General features: G+C 45.7%; 1 protein-coding gene across 4 annotated transcripts in view; it reads right to left on the reverse strand.

Annotated features, from left to right (window-relative positions):
* Positions 1 to 17,942, reverse strand: part of EPS8L2 (EPS8 signaling adaptor L2) — a 114,574-nt gene that overhangs the window by 54,558 nt on the left and 42,074 nt on the right. For 3 of the 4 annotated variants that reach the window (XM_006124878.5, XM_006124877.5, XM_089778694.1), the window contains one exon: positions 17,709 to 17,764. In XM_006124878.5, the coding sequence (XP_006124940.3) occupies positions 17,709 to 17,730 (22 nt within the window). In that variant the 5' untranslated portion in view covers positions 17,731 to 17,764. The remainder of the gene's footprint in view (positions 1 to 17,708; positions 17,765 to 17,942) is intronic. The other variant, XM_006124875.5, reaches the window with a different exon arrangement.

Raw genomic sequence — 17,942 nt, forward strand, 5'->3', positions numbered from 1 at the left:
TGTGTGTGTGTGTGTGTGTGTGTGTGTGTGTGTGTGTGTGTGTGTGTGTGTGTGTGTGTGTGTAAAATGCAAAATGTTTGCTTCAATGGAAATGTTGACTTTTTGTGCTGATTTGGAGTGAATGGATATCTTGGAATTTCCCACAGAATTGAAATTCTGTTTTCTGAGCAGCTCTACATGCAAGTCTAATATGAGTTTCCAATCCACAAAAAATACTGATGAAAAATATACATGATTTATCAGTAAGAACACCTCATCTAATATACAGTGTTTCTAATGCAATCATCACTGCTCCATCTAGGCAGCAGGTATGAAGAATTTTTTGGTTTTAACCATTTGAAAGTATTAGTCAACTTCTATCCTGTGCCAGTATGTTTCCTCCCTCATATGATCTAGGATTCTTACAGGTGCAAGGCAAGCAAAAGATAACCAGGAACTTAGATTTCTCCACTGCCCATCACTGCATTCAAATGTTTGTTGTTTGTAAATTCAGATATTAAAGCTATTGACGTCTTGGACCTATTCCCCTTTGGAAAGCTGGGATTTGGAAAGGAAATGGAGCTCTGGTAAAAGTACAGACTTCACAACAAGCTTTTTGAATGACAGCAAGGGTAGTCTTGTGATTCTTGGACAAGACCCTGGGCAAGTCATTTAGTGTGTCTATTCTTCCATTCCCATCTGTAGCAGAGGGTTAACACTTCCTTTCTCCTACCCGGCCTTATCTGTTAAGACCAAGGCTGCATAAGAAAGATGCACCAGTTGTCAAACCAATTTAGTTACACTAGTGTGAAAAGCTGTGTGGACCCTCTCATTTCAATGTATTTTGGTATAGTGTAAGGCAGCTAACAGCTGGGTGATGTTAACCTAGAGGTTCTCAAACTAGGGAACCTCTCAGGGGGCTGCAAGATTATTATGTGTGTGTGTGTGGGGGGGGATGCAAGCTGTCGGCCTCCACCTCAAACCCATTTCACCATCAGCATTGATAATGGTAATTAAATATTTTAAAGGGAGGTTTAATTGATAAGGGGTCTTGCACTCAGAGGCTTGCTACTTGAAAGGGGTCACCATAGAAAAGTTTGAGAGCCACTGAGTAAACCAAAACAAGGCACACTTAAACCAAATAAGTGTCCACGTGGAAGCTTAAAACCTGTTTCAAGTTCAATCAATGCACTTTCTCATGCAAACAAGATCATATAGGTGAGGCACTGCGCTGTACAAACAGAAAGAGACCTCTGACTCCCGTTGTAGCAGCTATGTGTTGCAACTTATGCTAATATTAACCCTAAAAAGATCCAGGGCATACACCAGGCATGTCCAAAGTCCGGCCCGCGGGCCAATTGCGGCCCATGTTCTGGTTTAATACGGCCCCACAGGTAATTTGGCAATATCTATCTTTTATGGCCCCCAACGAATCCATATGTATTGAGATGAATACATTGTAAAATCTCAGTTAATGTCAGTTGGTCTAAATCAGTTATAAATATATTTGGACACAACATGTATACTTGGTGTTATGTTCCTGTTCATATTTTTTGAACTTAAAAGTTGACAGACAACCTTTATTACCAATAATATGTAATGTACTTTACAATGTTCCTGACATATATTTCAGCTTCCTGGATTTTTTTTTCATCTGGCCTTCAGATATGAAAGGCAGAGTGATTTAACACCTGTTTAGATTTGTCATCCATGTGACGAAATGAAAAGTATGCCGTTTGCAATAAACTTTGCATAAAATAGTTAATTTGCATTTAATTTTAATGGTTCAAAGAATGTCAGGCAAAATGGTCGGCCCTCACGCATGTTCACTTCATCAAATCTGGCCCTCTTTGAAAAAAGTTTGGACACCCCTGGCATACACGGTGCAGGTCAACCCTTTTCCGTATTCACCTCAAGCATTTTTTTCTCCAGCCTACTAGGCAGAACTGAGCTCACGTCGTTCAGAGCTTGGTTCATGCTGTTTGAGAATGGCCAGCAGGTGGCTCCTTGCAGTAATATTAGGTTCACCCACGCCTTTGTCTCTAGGAACTGTGCACATCAACTCTGCTGACAAGGCTGGGGTTTTCAGCTTGCTGTGTGGTGAAGGTCTGAAGACACCTTCTTGCCATCATGCTGAAGGGTTTAGCTAGCTTGGCCAGGGCGGGTTGGTAGTCTGTTCTGGTTCCTTATAGTCCATCCCACAAAGCTGAGTTGCCAGGTAACACTCATTCCTGACTAGATCTTGGTTGGGCTAGTTGCCTGGGAACCACAGCCTGTGACTGGTGCCTGTGGCTGCTTGGCCAGAAGTACACTGTTAGTCTTTCTTAACAACAAAGCTAAGTGGTGGTGCTGGAACTTTGTAAACGTCCCGAAGGAGGAACATGGAAGTGGAAATAGAACAAGATGCACCATCCTTCAGGCATCCCACGAGGCATAATGGGGCAGTCGACAAATGCCTTTGATGTCGATCGTGGAGCGTCCAGACTAGCGCACTGAGCTGACAAACAGCTGATCGGCTCAGCGCGGCAGCCATTTTAATTTAAATGAAGCGGCGATTATTTAAATTGCCGCTTCATTTTCCTATGCCAGGTAGCCTAATCTACATGCTTCTGACAACAGAGGCATGTAGTCTAGACATAGCCTAGGAGTCCCTAACTGGTAGGTATATACAAATATAGGAATTTATTATGGGCTCATCGGCAAAAGGCATAAACGAGTAAGACTATAAACGTCAGACTCAGTATGTTTTATAATGTTAGAAGTGTGCCAGCCGCCTAGTGAAGGAAGGATATTTTAGAGGTCATGGTGCTGATTCAGGAAATCTGGGTTCAGTTCCTAGCTCTGTCACAGATATCCAGTATGACCCGGGTTAAAATAGTTAATCTCTCTTGTGTGTCTGTTCCCTATTTCAAGGCCCTACATCTATAGAAAAAAATCTGTTTCTGTTCTCTCTTCATTTTAATCACACTCTGCCCCCGCTCAAATGGAAAGGTACAATGAGATACTCACGCATGTGTGCACAAAGTTACCAGGCTGCAGGATTAATGCCTAACAGGAATAAGACTTTTCCATAGCTGCCGTTGTATAATTCAGCATTTCTGACCTAAATAATTTCATTAATGAAAATGAGAACACTATGTCCATGTGGAATGAAAATTAATTTCAATTTTGGGACATTGTGTGCCTTCCTTTTAAAGTGAATTTACCACTGGTGAAACAGGCCAAATTGTTAGGTCTGGAAATAGAAGCTTTTTATATTAGAACATATTTATCTCAAACTTCCCCCTATCTGCATAGGTGCTGGGTTAAGTGGGTAAGGGCCCAGCAATGGAATAGCAGTGGGTGCTGTACAAGAGGACTGAGGTGCATTGGCAGAGCTGAGGTAGGGCAGGATGGGTAATGGGCAAAGCTGCGTGGGAAAGCTCGTGCCTTCACTATGCGTGTTCTGCAGATTACCAGCTCCAAGTGCAAGTACGCTCATCTTCTCTTCCCTTTTATTTTCTCATAGTAGTTGTTGGTTATATAGCAGAGCCCCCAATACCCATTTCAAAGGATAATGGCTGATCTCTGCTGCTTTCTGTGCCATGTAATATGAGCGATGCTTGGCAATCTGAGACAAAGCCATGTTTCAAAAACTGAGCTAGCTCTTTATTAAGGGGACTATTTACAGAGTTAATGTAGCTGCAGCTAGCTTTCCAGCCATGTGTACACAGACTCGTTGGTGCCTCCTTCAAATTCTTCCTTCCTACAACCTGTGCTTCTCCCTCCAAGCTCCATGCAGGTTGCTATACCTGCTACGGCAGGTACTTGGAACTCATCATTTAGAACTTAATGGGCTATGGAATCCCAATTCTCTGAAGGGTTTGTGTATTTGGGAAGTGAGGCAAGGCAAGTGAATTGCCTCACCCTCCCTAACAAAGTTTGAAATATTTTGAGAAACTTGTAGAACAACTTGAAAAATTCTAAGGCTTTGGTGAGACCACAAACTCTTCTATTCTCTCTCTTTCCTTCACTTATGCCACCTGATTACTATACAAATAGGGGCCCACCCAAAGTCCACTGCACTCAGTGGCTGAGCTTTCCCACGTCTTCAGTTAGTTTTGCATCAGGTTCTTTTTCCTGATCAGGGCGGCACTTCTGATCTAGGGCTAGCTCCACCTCTCTGGCCTTATCTCCACTTACCAAAGATCGAAGCTCCAGCAATCAATCTTTTGGGGTTCAATTTAGCAAGTCTAGTAAAGACCCACTAAATTATTAAGTAAATAGGTAGATCTCCATTTATTTATTTATCTCATAGAGCTGGAAAGGACCTTGAGAGGTCATCGAGTCCAGTCCCCTGCCCTCATGGCAGGACCAAGTACCATCCCTGAACACTGAGGGTGCCCCCATTGAAGATGGTATTCCTTGCTATTGCAAGAAGTAAGGAAAGTCAATGGGAACATTTCTCCCATTGACCTCCCACTGTCGGGCTGCCCCAGAAAATTGATGGAAGGTACGTTGACTCCAGCTATGCAATTCACATAGCTGGAGTTGCATATCTTGCATCGATTTTCTCCGCCAGTGTAGACCCGGCCTCTGCCTGCATGTCCAGCAGGGATGGATTGCTGATCAGGTTCACTTCTCCTAAGAGAGGATTTTCTTCATTGTCACTTTGATCATGTATGAATGTGCCAAACAATTCCAGGGGGCCTCTTCTGCTATCTAATCCGTACGGTAGCCTCCACTCCTCTGCTCTGCTCACAAGTAGCAGCAAAAATAAAATGAAGAGAAAACCAAACTTTACCAGCTCCTTTTGTTGATTCTCCTGGGAGGTATGTTTGTGTAATCTTTAAACTCCATTGAACTAGGACAACCTTGTTATGAGATGTTGTCCTGAGATGTCATTCAAGTGAGGATCTTTTAAAACCAACACTGTCCTTTAGTTGCTGCCCAGGGATTGAATTTGGGTGTGTGATGTATGTACTTTTGTCTGATACATTACCGTAGGCTTCTATTTACCCCTCCTCCTCCTGGATCCCCTTCTACCTTCTTGCTGATCCTGCCCAACCCCTCCTAACCTTAAAGCATAATTAATCTGCCTGAAAACAGACACACTTAGTGATATTAGGATATTAGAACAAACTACTTCACAAGGAGAGTGGGGAAGCACTGGAATGGGTTGCCTAGGGAGAGGTTTAAGGCCAGGCTTGACAAAGCCCTGGCTGGAAAGATTTAGTTGGGGTTGATCCTGCCTTGAACAGGGAGTTGGACTAGGTGACTTCCTGAGGTCTCTTCCAACCACACTCTCCTATGAGTCTATGAATGAGGAGGATGCCGAAATGTTAGTACAATTGCTAAAGTCCCATTTGGGGCATTCTTTTTGAGCACTTAATATCTATGGGTATGTCTACACTACCCTCCTAGTTCGAACTAGGAGGGTAATGTAGGCATACCGCACTTGCAAATGAAGCCCGGGATTTGAATTTCCCGGGCTTCATTTGCATAAGCGGGGAGCCGCCATTTTTAAAACCCCGCTGGTTCGAACCCCGTGCAGCGCGGCTACACGGGGCTCGAACTAGGTAGTTCGAACTAGGATTCCTATTCCGAACTACCAGTACACCTCGTGGAACCTCGAATAGGAATCCTAGTTCGAACTACCTAGTTCGAGCCCCGTGTAGCCGTGCTGCACGGGGTTCGAACCAGCGGGGTTTTAAAAATGGCGGCTCCCCGCTTATGCAAATGAAGCCTGGGAAATTCAAATCCCGGGCTTCATTTGCAAGTGCGGTATGCCTACATTACCCCGCTAGTTCGAACTAGGAGGGTAGTGTAGCCATACCCTATTTCATCCCAGAACCAACCAGTCAGCAATAGACTGTAAGGGTGTGTCTAAACTACATGGCTCCGTCAATGGAGCCATGTAGATTAGGCTGATCGGCAGAGGGAAATGAAGCCGCGATTTAAATAATTGCGGCTTCATTTAAATTTAAACGGCTGCCGCGCTGAGCCGACAAACAGCTGATCAGCTGTTTGTCGGCTCAGCGCACTAGTCTGACACTCCCGCGCCAACCTGAAAGCCCTTTATCGACCTCCCCATTATGCCTCGTAGAATGAGGTTTATCAGGGAGGTCGATAAAGGGCTTTCATGTCGACAGGGGAGCGTCCAGACTGCCCCGATCTACCGATAAACAGCTGATCAGCGGAGCGGGGCAGACATTTAAATTTAAATGAAGCCGCGATTATTTAAATCGCGGCTTCATTTCCCTTTGCCGAACAAACAAATCTACATGGCTCCGTTGACGGAGCCATGTAGTTTAGACGTACCCTAATAGTCTTACCATCACAGGCCTTGTTTACATAGGAAAGGTGCATCAGTTTAATATGGGGAAAAGGGGGTTAAATCAATAGAGAGAAACTGATGCAACCCTCTGTGTGGATACTCTGATTTTCATTTAGTTTAAACTTGTCCTCAGTCAACTCATGCTGAGCCGAACTAAGCATCTCTTGAACCGACATAGATCCACACAGGCCCTTACACTGGTTTGACTATGATGGTTTTAAATTTGCACTTTTGGGCTAAACCAGTACAACTTCCTGTACAGACACATGTTTTGAAGCCAGCAACTTTCTCATTAGTGTTTCCTGGGCTGCTGTTTTGCACAACTGTGTCCTCAAACTGCTTACTTTTATACAGGGGAAAGCTGGACTGTTAGTAGAATTAACTAATTGGTTGGTTTGTGACCATCAGCCTACCATGTAAGACAGAAATATACTCGTAAGGGTGTGTTGTCCTGTCAGGATTCAGAAGTGTGACATGTACCAGAGCCATAGTGTAAACTGGCAGATCCATAATGTACCAGATCCATAGTGTAAACTGTTTTCAGCACCTCGCCAATGGGTAAACATCACTTCCATGGTGCGCTGGCTATTTTGTATTAGAACCAAGGAACACATAAGACTTTGGAAGAAAATCAGACCACATTAGAGATAGCAAAGTGAACCTCACCCTAGTAATCAGAACTAGAACCCATGCTGACCTTGCAAAGATAATGCCCTCCAGCTTGGCTGGAAAGGAAAATATTAAATTCAACTTAACATAGGTGAATTAAAGGACTTACAAATTAAGAAATACATAAAGTCATGCATGACTCTAGGAGGAGTGTGGCTATAGGGTAGGCCCAGAAAGTAAAAATAGCTTTGGTGCCAAGTTCTGTCACCTTGTTCAATATACACCTTTTTCAGAAAGTTATAACTTGGCTGTAAAAATGTAACCACTCACTCTGGCCAGAGAGTTTGTGTATACAAGGTATCATCCTTGTATACACAATCATCTAACGTTGTCATCTAACGTTTGCTCCCATTACGCTGGCGTAAATCCAGAGTAACTCCCCAAGTCAATGGACTTACATCAGTATGAGAGCAGAATTTGATCCATCCTTTTTATTGCATGCTTCCTGTCTCTCATACCAGCTGCAGTATCCAGACAAAAATGCAGGAGAGGAAGGATGGTTGTCAGTGTTCACCATAAGCTGTGTGCTTGTGTGGCCACCAAGGAGAAATTCAAATGCCGCCCAGCTGATTAGCGGAGCGCCCACATCTAAGTATTTTGTTTCTGGTGGTGCACATTTGCACCTGCCATAGTGCGCATAGGCATTTATTCCGCACATGGATGGAAAAAATCTGCAGGTGGATGGAAAAGCTTAGAGGAAGCATTGGTGGTCATCTGGTTAACACACCAGACTGGGTTGTGCTTCAATTCCCAGCTCAGCCACAGAGTTTCTGTGTAACCTGGGGCAAATTACCAAAGCTTTCCCCCATCGGGAAAGTAGGGATAATAAGACTTCTGTTCTCCCACCATTTGTCTGCTTAATCTTTAAACTCTATGGGGCAGAGAGCTCTCTTCCAGTGTATCATACAACATCTGGCATAAGAGGGCTCTGATCACACTCGGAGCCAGTCTGGATGTTATTGCAATAGGAACAATTATCAATCAGGCAGGAACCAGGTATGTTCCAACACCTCCGTTGACTCCAAAAGGATGTTCATGGATGAACACCCAGCACCATCTCTACGGTGCCGCTTGGCCTGCCCCCAGTGCTGCTGACTGTGCAGGGGGGTAGGGAAACTGCTCCCACATCAGTCGCTGTCCGCGTGGGTCCCAGCAGGGAGTTGGTACCCCCAGGCAGACAGGAGCTGCTGCCAGCAGGGCAGGCAGCCCGGCTCAGTTCCAGCTCATGCTGGAATCAAACCCCACTGCAACTCTGCAATTTAAAATGAAATAGGAGCCGTGGGCGGGGGAGCAGGTTGCCAGCTCCTTCCTACTACCTTTTCAATTTCAGAGTTGCAGCAGGATTTGATCCTGGCGCAAGCCACGACTGAGCCAGCTGCCTTTCCCTATTGACTAATCAAGTTGGCAATAATAATTCTATTGACTACTTGATTAGTAAAATAACTTCATTTTAATATTTCTAATCTATGCCTGATGAAATGATCACTGTTAGTTGGTGATGAAGGGCTGGTGCCAAAACTCACTGGAAATCAATGGGAAGACTCCCATGTCAACCGCAGTGCATTTTGGATGACACCCAAATGTGTGAAAGTTCCATAACCACATTGGCCCGTGTTATAGACAGCAGGTCCGCAGCCACTAGTTGGTTGCATAACTCAATTCCTGCTCCTCGTGCTTCATATTTACCACCAGAACAATTTCAAGGGTTCATAGTCCTTTTTTATTATCTGCAAACATAACCCACTCTCTGAGAGCAAATAAAAACACAGGCAACCTTCTGATTGTGCAAGGGCTTCTTCTATCAATAACACTGAATGTCTGTCTCTAACTTGTCACGGCATGCGAAGTTGGAGGGCAATGTGTACAGTAGCATCCCATGCCTGGGGACAAGAAGCCAAGTGTAGGCAAATAATTATTAGAGAATAATCAACCCAGTGAGAAAAATAATCCTTGGTCTGCCGTGTTATCCTTAGCTGGGAAGCACAAAGCACTTTTTTGTCCTAGACCAGGGCTGGGCAAGATGCATCCCAGGGGCTAGAACCAGCCCATCTAATACTTTGTTCCAGCCTGTGGACTGCATCTGTCTGCTTTCTATTTATAGCCTGCTGCCCGGGCCACTGAATTTCCAGGCAGTGGTTCAGGCAGCAGGATCCTATTTAAATGGCTCACCATTCCCAGTGGTGAACTGGTGGAGACACGAGCCCTTTGAAGAGCTGCAAGCAATGCCAGGTGGCTGCCAGGTAACGGGAGAGCAGCAGAGCTGGGAGCTGCGAGCCCTTTGCTGTGTTTTTAATTCAAAGCCTCTGGCCTCAGACAACTCAGCAGGGAGGCTATTCCCTAGCTCCACCCCTTCTGGCCCAAGCCCTGCCCTTTCCAGGGGTGGACCCAGCCCATGACTATTTACCAAAATTAAGTGGCCCCCTGTAAAAATTATTGCCCACGCCTGTCCTAGACTGTGTTGTGCTTTCTCTGTTAACATAAGGAGAACTTGGGTCAAACTTTGTGTCCACTGAGCATCTGGGACCAGAGTCTGTTCCTATCAGCATTCAGAGCCCTGTATTGCTATCTGAATTCTCCAATTATTTCCCACACCCTTTCCTCACAGCAGCTATTCTGCTGCTTCACATGATTCTCTGGGACAGAGGCTGTCTTCTTGTGCCCTGTCTGTCCCTAGGTGGGGACTGTGCTTCTCTCACTCAAATAATGGGGTATCCTGGTGACCATGGATTTTGGATGCCTATCCAAGCCTTCTGGAGCTGAAATTGGCATTGGAAAAGGTTCAGAGAAGGGCAACACAAATGATGAGGGGTTTGGAACGGGTCCCATATGAAGAGAGATTAAAAAGACTTGGACTTTTCATCTTAGAAAAGAGGAGACTAAAGGGGGAAATGACAGAGGTCTATAAAATCATGACTGGTATGGAAAAAGTGAATAAGGAAAAGTTATTTACTTATTCCCACAATATAAGAGCTAGGGGTCACCAAATGAAATGAATAGGTAGCAGGTTTAAAACAAACCAAAAGGAAGTTTTTCTTCACGCAGTGCACAGTCAACCTATGGAACTCCTTGCCAGAGGAGGTTGTGAAGACTAGGACTTTAACAGGGTTTATAAAAGAGCTAGATACATTCATGGAGGTTATGTCCATCAATGGCTATTAGCTAGGATGGGTAGAAATGGTGTTCCTAGCCTCTGTTTGTCTGGAAATGGATGACAGGAGAGGGATCTCATGAAGAACTGAGTCTACACACACTGAGGTTCACCGCTGCTGATAATCAGCTAGATTTACTGCCCAAAGGATGCTGCCCTCCTCTTCCAAAAAGCTCTATTTCTGGGTGGCCTAGGGAAAGAGGGAAGGGTGAGGCTCTAAGATGAAAGGATGCCAGTAAGAGAAAAGCTACACTGCAGCGGGGGAACGCAAGGGGCAATGTGAATCTGGGATTGGAGGTAGGAAAAGAGAGAAACAGCCATGGCATATGAACAATGTAGGCATTGAAGGCCAGCGGGGACAGATGGAATTAGCGTGCCTCAGACATTCCAGTGGCACAGCTCCATGAAACCAGATCAGCCAACTTTCTCGGGGGGCAGCGAGGGGCATATACACACAGCAGCCGAGGCACTGGGAAAGTTTAAGTGGCTTCAAAAGGCTGCCAGTAAAGCCTCAACCTGGCATCCCCAAATGAGATGGGAGTCCCATTGTGCCAAGCACTGCACAGAGATGCAGTGAGAGACCACCCTTGCCTTGAAGCTGTCTGCAGTCTAAACAGACACGACAAATAAAGGACGGGAGGGAAACAGAAGCACGGAGAACGGAAGTGACTTGGCCAGGCAATACAGGACTCAGAATGCTGATCAGAGCAGAAAGCTGCCTGCCTTGGAGGGGAGCAGACGCTGTAGGTACAAACAGGTTGGTGAAATGCATCCCTGGTCTCCTGGTTCCCAGACCAGTGCATTAGCCATGTGACCGCTGCTCAGAGCTGGAGGTAGAAACTGCATGGCCAGGAGGAGGGAGGATGCTGCGTCAATCCTGATAAGTACAGCATTCTCCCTCATGGGTATTGTTCTTACTGGGGTAGGCAGAAATTATCATAGCGAAACTGAAAATATTCAGGAACATGAGCAGCATCTTATCGACTAGGGACTTTAGGCACTGGGTGGGAGAGATGCATATGAAGTCAGAAATCTATCTAGATCAACCATAACGATAGGGCAGGGAACCACGCGAGACAATGCTGTTACTTTCATTATGCCTGTGCCCCAGGGACTCAAAGCACTTCCCAGACGTTAAGGACCAGATTGTAGCTTTTAGCCACTGCCCCGTGGAGGAGGGTAGCATGGACTGGCTCTGCCTCAGCTGGAGATTCAGGATCCCAAGGCACTGTGCCTCCAGGAGATCATGCCCCTGGCTACACACCTGTGGCCACATGCTGCAAGTCAGTTGTGCTTGCCAGTGAGAAGGTAAGCCCCAGGGCCCTGCTTCCCCATCCCCATGGGGTTGCCTTGCACCCCAGGGGGCACATCACAAAGCAGCCCCTGTATTCAGAGTGGCCAGATTCTGGGACAAATATTTACAATATCCTGTGATGTAACTTAGTTGTGGTGTTACATGTGAGACAATCTTAGCTCAAAGGAGTCACGTGAAGGCAGCCAACTCCTAGCAAGTCAATTCGACTGACCAATCATGATGCTCATAGACAGCAATGGAATTAGAACACAATTCTTTCCCTCTAAGGAAGCGACTATTATTTTTTTCTGGACCATTGAATCACTCCTTTTAAATGAGCATTTCAATGGAGAACCTCTGCTGGCAGTTTGTGCAGTCACTGTATCCTGAATTGCAGGCCAGTTGTTGTTAACAATGATGACAAAAGTATGTAGCAGTGCATAGACTGACTTCTTGTTCTGGGATTTATTGTCCATAGAACTTCCACCCCTCGTCTTCTCAGCTGGGTTAATGCATCTTGATAGTCACCTCTATGGATATCGATATTTTCTTATTATAGACTTTTTTGTGGATGGGGAAACAGACACACAGAAAGGTTAAGTGACTTGCCCAAGTCCAGTAATAGAAAGGCAAACTGAATCACTTTCCAGTGCTCTATCCACTAGACAGACTGCTGAGCAGGGAGTGTACACATTCTCTGGTAAGTGTACGATCACAAAGAGGCGTGCTTTTCTTTTTTCCTCATACCTATTGGAAGCAAACTTAAGCCTGCGTTTCACTGATATCCCCCCACCCATCAACATTTAGGGCAAATAATGAAGAAAGAAGGGGCCCAAGGAGACAAATGAGATGGAGTGAGGAATTAGGTTAAGTCTACAAGCATCTTAATGGCCAGTGGACTTTTATGAGTGCTGCGTTCATTTTGTGGGATGGGGAGAATTTCTTGTTAATGTGAATAACTAACTTATCAAAGTCTCTTCTTTGATGGTCTGTGGGACAGAGTTCTGCTTTTGTCCCCAAAATCTGGAGTCAAATTAAGGCCCTGATTCAAGAAAGCATCCCGATTCAAGACAGGGCTTAATAAGCATGTGATTTACATTTCAGAATGGACTTAAGTTCAAGCAGTGCATGTGTGGGTTATATCCTGAACAGGAACAGCCTTATTACTTATGCTTAGGCATTTTCCTGAATCCTGGCCTAAATCCACTAAGTAAAATTGTTGGTTGAGCTCTGTGTATTGAATCAGTGCTCTTGGAATAGTCTTACAGTATAGACCTTAGCTACACATTTTAACCCAGGATGAAAGATGTGGAATTTTCTGGAGGGGAAGGAAATATTCCATGTTTGCAGTCACAATGTATCCATTTATATTCATGTGACTATCACATGTCGCTCAGCTGAAATAATGAACAAGCCCATGGTTCTGAACAGGAGATAACCAGTAACTAATGCTGAATAATCACTCTTCGGCTACGTCTACACTGGCCCCTAAAAACGGAAAAGGGATGCAAATCAGGTAAGTCAGCATAGGGAAATCCACGGGGGATTTAAATATCCCCCGCAGATTTAAATAAACATGTCCGCCGCTTTTTTTCCGGCTTGGGGAAAAGCCGGAAAAAAACGTCTAGACTGGCCCGATCCTCCGGAATAAAGCCCTATTCCGGAGGATCTCTTATTCCTACCTGAAGAAGTAGGAATAAGAGATCATCCGGAAAAGGGCTTTATTCCAGAGGATCGGGCCAGTCTAGACGCTTTTTTCCGGCTTTTCCCCAAGCCGGAAAAAAAGCGGCGGACATGTTTATTTAAATCCGCGGGGGATATTTAAATCCCCCGCGGATTTCCCTATGCTGACTTACCTGATTTGCATCCCTTTTCCGTTTTTAGGGGCCAGTGTAGACGTAGCCTTCTTGTTGTTGTCCAGCACGCTAAGTAGTCAATAATTAATGGCTATTTTCTACCTAGCTTTATGAAGAAGACAGTCCCAAGGCAATCTGTAGAGTGTTGTGCTTTTTGGAGCTCAGCTGGTGTGAATGCATGTAACACCATGGCTGTCAGTGGATCTGTGCCTATTTATATCAGCTGAAGATCAACTGGGCCTTTATTTTCATTTACACTGCTCTTTATCAGCCTTTCTTCAAAGTTAGAAAATAGCATTTCTTTTATGGCCTGTTTGTTCATTTCCACCGGTTGAACACTGATACGTGTCCCCACCCCACATTTATAACAGAGCTGGAATTGATGTCATTATTTTCGATCATTTGACAACATGAAAGCAAGTAAAGAGACAAACCCTGCCCTGAGGAAAGTACACGATATATTCTCAGAAGATACAAAGAATACGTCTACACTGCAATCCAGAGTGAGATTGCAGCATGGGTAGACTACCAGAGCTAAAAACAGCCGTGGACGTGCAGCAGCATGGGTTATATGAGCACACCGAGGACTATGGGTATGTTCTTGCACTGCTAGACTGTGCTGAAGCAGGTATATCTACCTGTGCAGCAGCCATGCTCCGATTGCAGTATAGACACTCTCAATATATATACACTCAATATAGGATTAGTTATTCAGTAGAACCCTGATCCTGACAGCTGGTCCATGCAAGCGGACGTCTGGGCTCTACATGGGTATGGGGGCAGCCAGTTGCAGAGTCACGCTCTTGATGATTCCATTAAACTTTTTTGTTCTGCTTTTTTGTACCAGTCACTGCCACTTCTCTGGCACTTTGTACTTCTCTGTGCAGTGCTCCAGGCCCATGCAACTACACGCCAGGCTCATATACTGAGCCCAAGTCTCCCAAAGACCTCTGGCTGTTGGATAATGAAACCAGCGTTGCGCTGGACTCTGTAACTGGGGATCGGGCTGTCATTGGTCGGGTTGTAATGTAATCTTTGACCTATAGTACAATTCCGCTCAGCTAATGAGGACAAGAGGTCTCTTTCGTGCCAGAGGTCCCCCCTCCGCAGCACTTCTCCATGGAGACGGTGCAGCCGGTGGGTCACATACACTGGGTGCAGTCTGCCGCTGTTAACCATCTCCTGGCTACAGCACATCAACCTGTGCCTTAAGCAAGGCACCTCCAAGCAGATGGTGGCATTTGCCGAAGCCAGGGGGGGAACGACTGGGCCCAGAGTGCCCGGTGTCCTGTTACAGCCCAGAAGCCTTTCTTCAGTTACAAACTGCATTTGGTGTCAAGTGATCCCGGCTGCCAGGCTGTCACTCCTCAGGCACCCGCTTCACCAGGCTGGTTCATCTGCCACAGGCCAAGTGCTCAGCACTGGCAGAGCTTGGGCGCCCTGACAAGACAGCACAGCAGCTTCTCATGGTGGAGGTAGGCTGGAGCTTCCAGCTTGCCGGAGCTACTCTTAGTTCTTCCATAGGGACCAGTAGATTGGTCCGGCCTACACACAACTGGGAAGGCATAGACACGTGTCTGGTGTTAGTCACCATGGCGATGGGTATCCTTGCTTGCAGGGATATGTGAGCATGGGGGTTGTTTTATTACGCCCCCTGCAGGTTCTGAGGCGGTGGAGGCGCCTGATGACCCCAGGAAGCTGAGTAACAAATGCCACGTCCTCAGCTGCCCTGGAATCTGCAGGAGGTGTCGCAAAAAAGTTTCCTCCAAAGAGAGTCCAAGATGCTAGGAGTGGCTTGGGCTCTGGGGAGGCGCGGTGGTGTGGCTGGCTCAGGGCTCCTCTGGGCAGGTGGCTGGGGAGGAACATGGGTGGAAGGAGCAGAGACAGGGACTAGCCTTCTCTTACAGCCTGATTCTAAGCCCGCTGAAGTGAATAGGAAGACCACCCTTTAGCGTCAATTATCTTAGGATCGGTCCCTTTTCCTCCCACTACCTGGGTTCAGTGGCTAACCCTGCTAGGAGTACAGTATTATTTATTCAGCCTTGAAAAAAGTTTAGGCCAGTAGGAGTCTGTGGACTAAATGCAACCACAAAGACAGCAATAAGCCTGCTGTATAAACTACTAATTATTTAAAAGTACTTCCTTCCCAGCCTTTCTCTTGGGCTTGCCCAGAATACAATGGATTTCCCCCAATGTCCTTTCAACTAGGTTCAGAACAGAAGCCAGTAAGCAGAGAAGCAGCTTTATTTATTCATGGTGCACATTAACATTTATTCAGCTGGCTGCTGTACGTTGAATAAGGCAGAAACATGATAGCTACCTGTCGCTCTGCCTTACTGTCTGGCAGCCAGGGTGCTTTCTATAAAGGCAGCCAGAGACCCTTCCAGAAGTGAGCAAAGAAGAGCCTGTGTTTTTTTTTTAAGGATGATGACACTGTACCCATGATGATCTGGAAGAAAGCTGAGAGCAACCCATTCACACTGGGTGAGGGATTGTTCATTTGACTGTTGTGACTCCAAAGGAGATGCTGACAGTACACTGTTCACACACGAGGGGCAGACTCAGGGCCAGATTCGCTAGAGCATGCCGGATGCCTGGTGATGCAAAGAAGCTTTCTTTCTTGATAGATCCCCCTCTAGACTGCCACTCTTTGCCGACAACGTGTTGAGTCGGCAAAACACAGTGGCCATTTTTATGCAAATTAGGCACAGGATATTTAAATCCCTGCCTCATTTGCAGTGTCGACCTGCCTAATCTGCATCCCTCTGCCGACAGAGGGATGCAGCCTAAACATACCCTAAATTATTAATGATTACTTTGTTCAATACTTTATCTGCTAAGCTAAGTGCTCAGCCTTTCAGCCAATAGGGTCACTCACAGTGACACTATCTCAGGCTGAGGTCACTTTATAATGACAAATCTCCAGGCAACTGGTCTGCAACTGAGGGTCACTTCACAGCAGCAAATATCCCAGGCACGCTACCTGTGACCAGTCACTTTACAGGGACAATCTCTAGTTTGCTGTTCTCCCTTCTACCATTCCTTAGAATCATGAACTCTATGATTTCATGACCATTTTCACCCAAGCTGCCTTCCACTTTGAAGGCAGCTTGGGTGAAATTCTCAATCAGTTCCTTCCTGTTTCTTAAAATCAAATCTAGAACAGCTTCCCTGCATAGTAGCTTTCTCCACTTTCTGGGATAAAAAATGGTCTCTATTACATTTCAGGAACTTGTTGGATAATCTGTGCCCTGGTGTATTATTTTCTCAACACATATCTGGATAGTTGGAAGTCCCTCATTACCACCAAGTCCCGTGCTATGGATTATTTTGTTAGTTGTTTAAAAACGCCTCATCCACCTCTTCTTCCTGGTTAGGTGGTCTGTAATAGACCTCCTACCATGACATCACCCTTTTTTTCAATTCCTTTTAACCTTACCCAGACACTCTCAACAAGTCTGTCTCCTAAGACCATCTGAAGCTTCATCTGAAGCTCTTCTTATCATTTCAAAAATAATCCCTTATAAACTCTCTCTTGACAGATTCAGGGGGCATTGACCTTTCAGGGCTATACTGAGCAATTAAGATGTAAATCATTAACCTGCTTCCAAAAAGTCTTTTATTAGATGGGCACTTTTAAGACCCTGGTTGTCTAGGTTAAATCAATAAGAGAAAGTTGACGATCATGAGGAAATATGTCTGTGTTTGCACAGGTTTGTTATAGAAGTGGCATCCCCTAGCCGAGAGGTTGCAATGTGAGCATTAAAGCAGAGAGGACATGTGCATTTCTGCCATGGTCTGATGAAAACTTGCCATAAGCATAATCTATAGGAAGACATGTCTGCCTGTCTCCTGCCACGCAGCACCGCAGCAGGGAGAGGTATAGGAAACAGCATTGAACCGACCCATGACTTATCTGGTCTGGGGTCCTGTCTGCCATAGCCTCTGCTTCTGGATGCTTCATTGGACAATGAAAAGCCCTCCGTGACATGTCATCGTCAGCTCATCTCACAACTGCCCCACAGGGGCAAGGGTGGAATTTCGAGAGAACGGGAGGGGAAGGCTGGAGCCGTGCACATTGGGACGTGGCTTGCTTTTCATCCCGTTCCCCTGACAATAAGGGAGCGTGGGGAAAGTACTTGCGTTCTGTGCATGCCTTTCCTGGCTGGTGAAGGGAGGGGGCAGAGGAGTAAATCACGGAATCCAAGCACTTTCCTCTCGCTCCCTTCAGAACGGGAAGAAAAGCCAGCCATGTCCTAGTGTGCACGGTTGCTGCTCTCCCGTTCTCTCGAAACTCCGCTCTTGCACGCCGGCCCACCATAAGAAACAAACAGGAAGCCATGCAATAAAGATGCTTTCAGCTTTCCCATCTAGCGGTTTGAACCTGGCAGTCTTTACTCAGGCAAATCTCATCAGCAGCCTAGCATATCCGTGGGGGTAACTTACCATATAAATCTTTTGCACTCATTCGTGAAGCACCATCCGCTTTGCCGAGGCTGCTGCTGAGGAAAGAAAGAAAAGGAGCAAATAAACAACAAATCTCGCAACTTTTTTTTCTTTTACGGAATTCATTGTGTGATTCATTTGAGCAACACAGATGGTAACAATTGATCTGGTCTAGTTGCGGGCTTTTCACACCAGTATGTGGTAATGGGTAAGTGAGGTAGCTCTCAGCACCTT

This window comes from Pelodiscus sinensis, chromosome 5 (genome assembly GCF_052426305.1).
Source record: "Pelodiscus sinensis isolate ZL-2025 chromosome 5, ASM5242630v1, whole genome shotgun sequence".
NCBI classification, from domain to species: Eukaryota; Metazoa; Chordata; order Testudines; family Trionychidae; genus Pelodiscus; species Pelodiscus sinensis.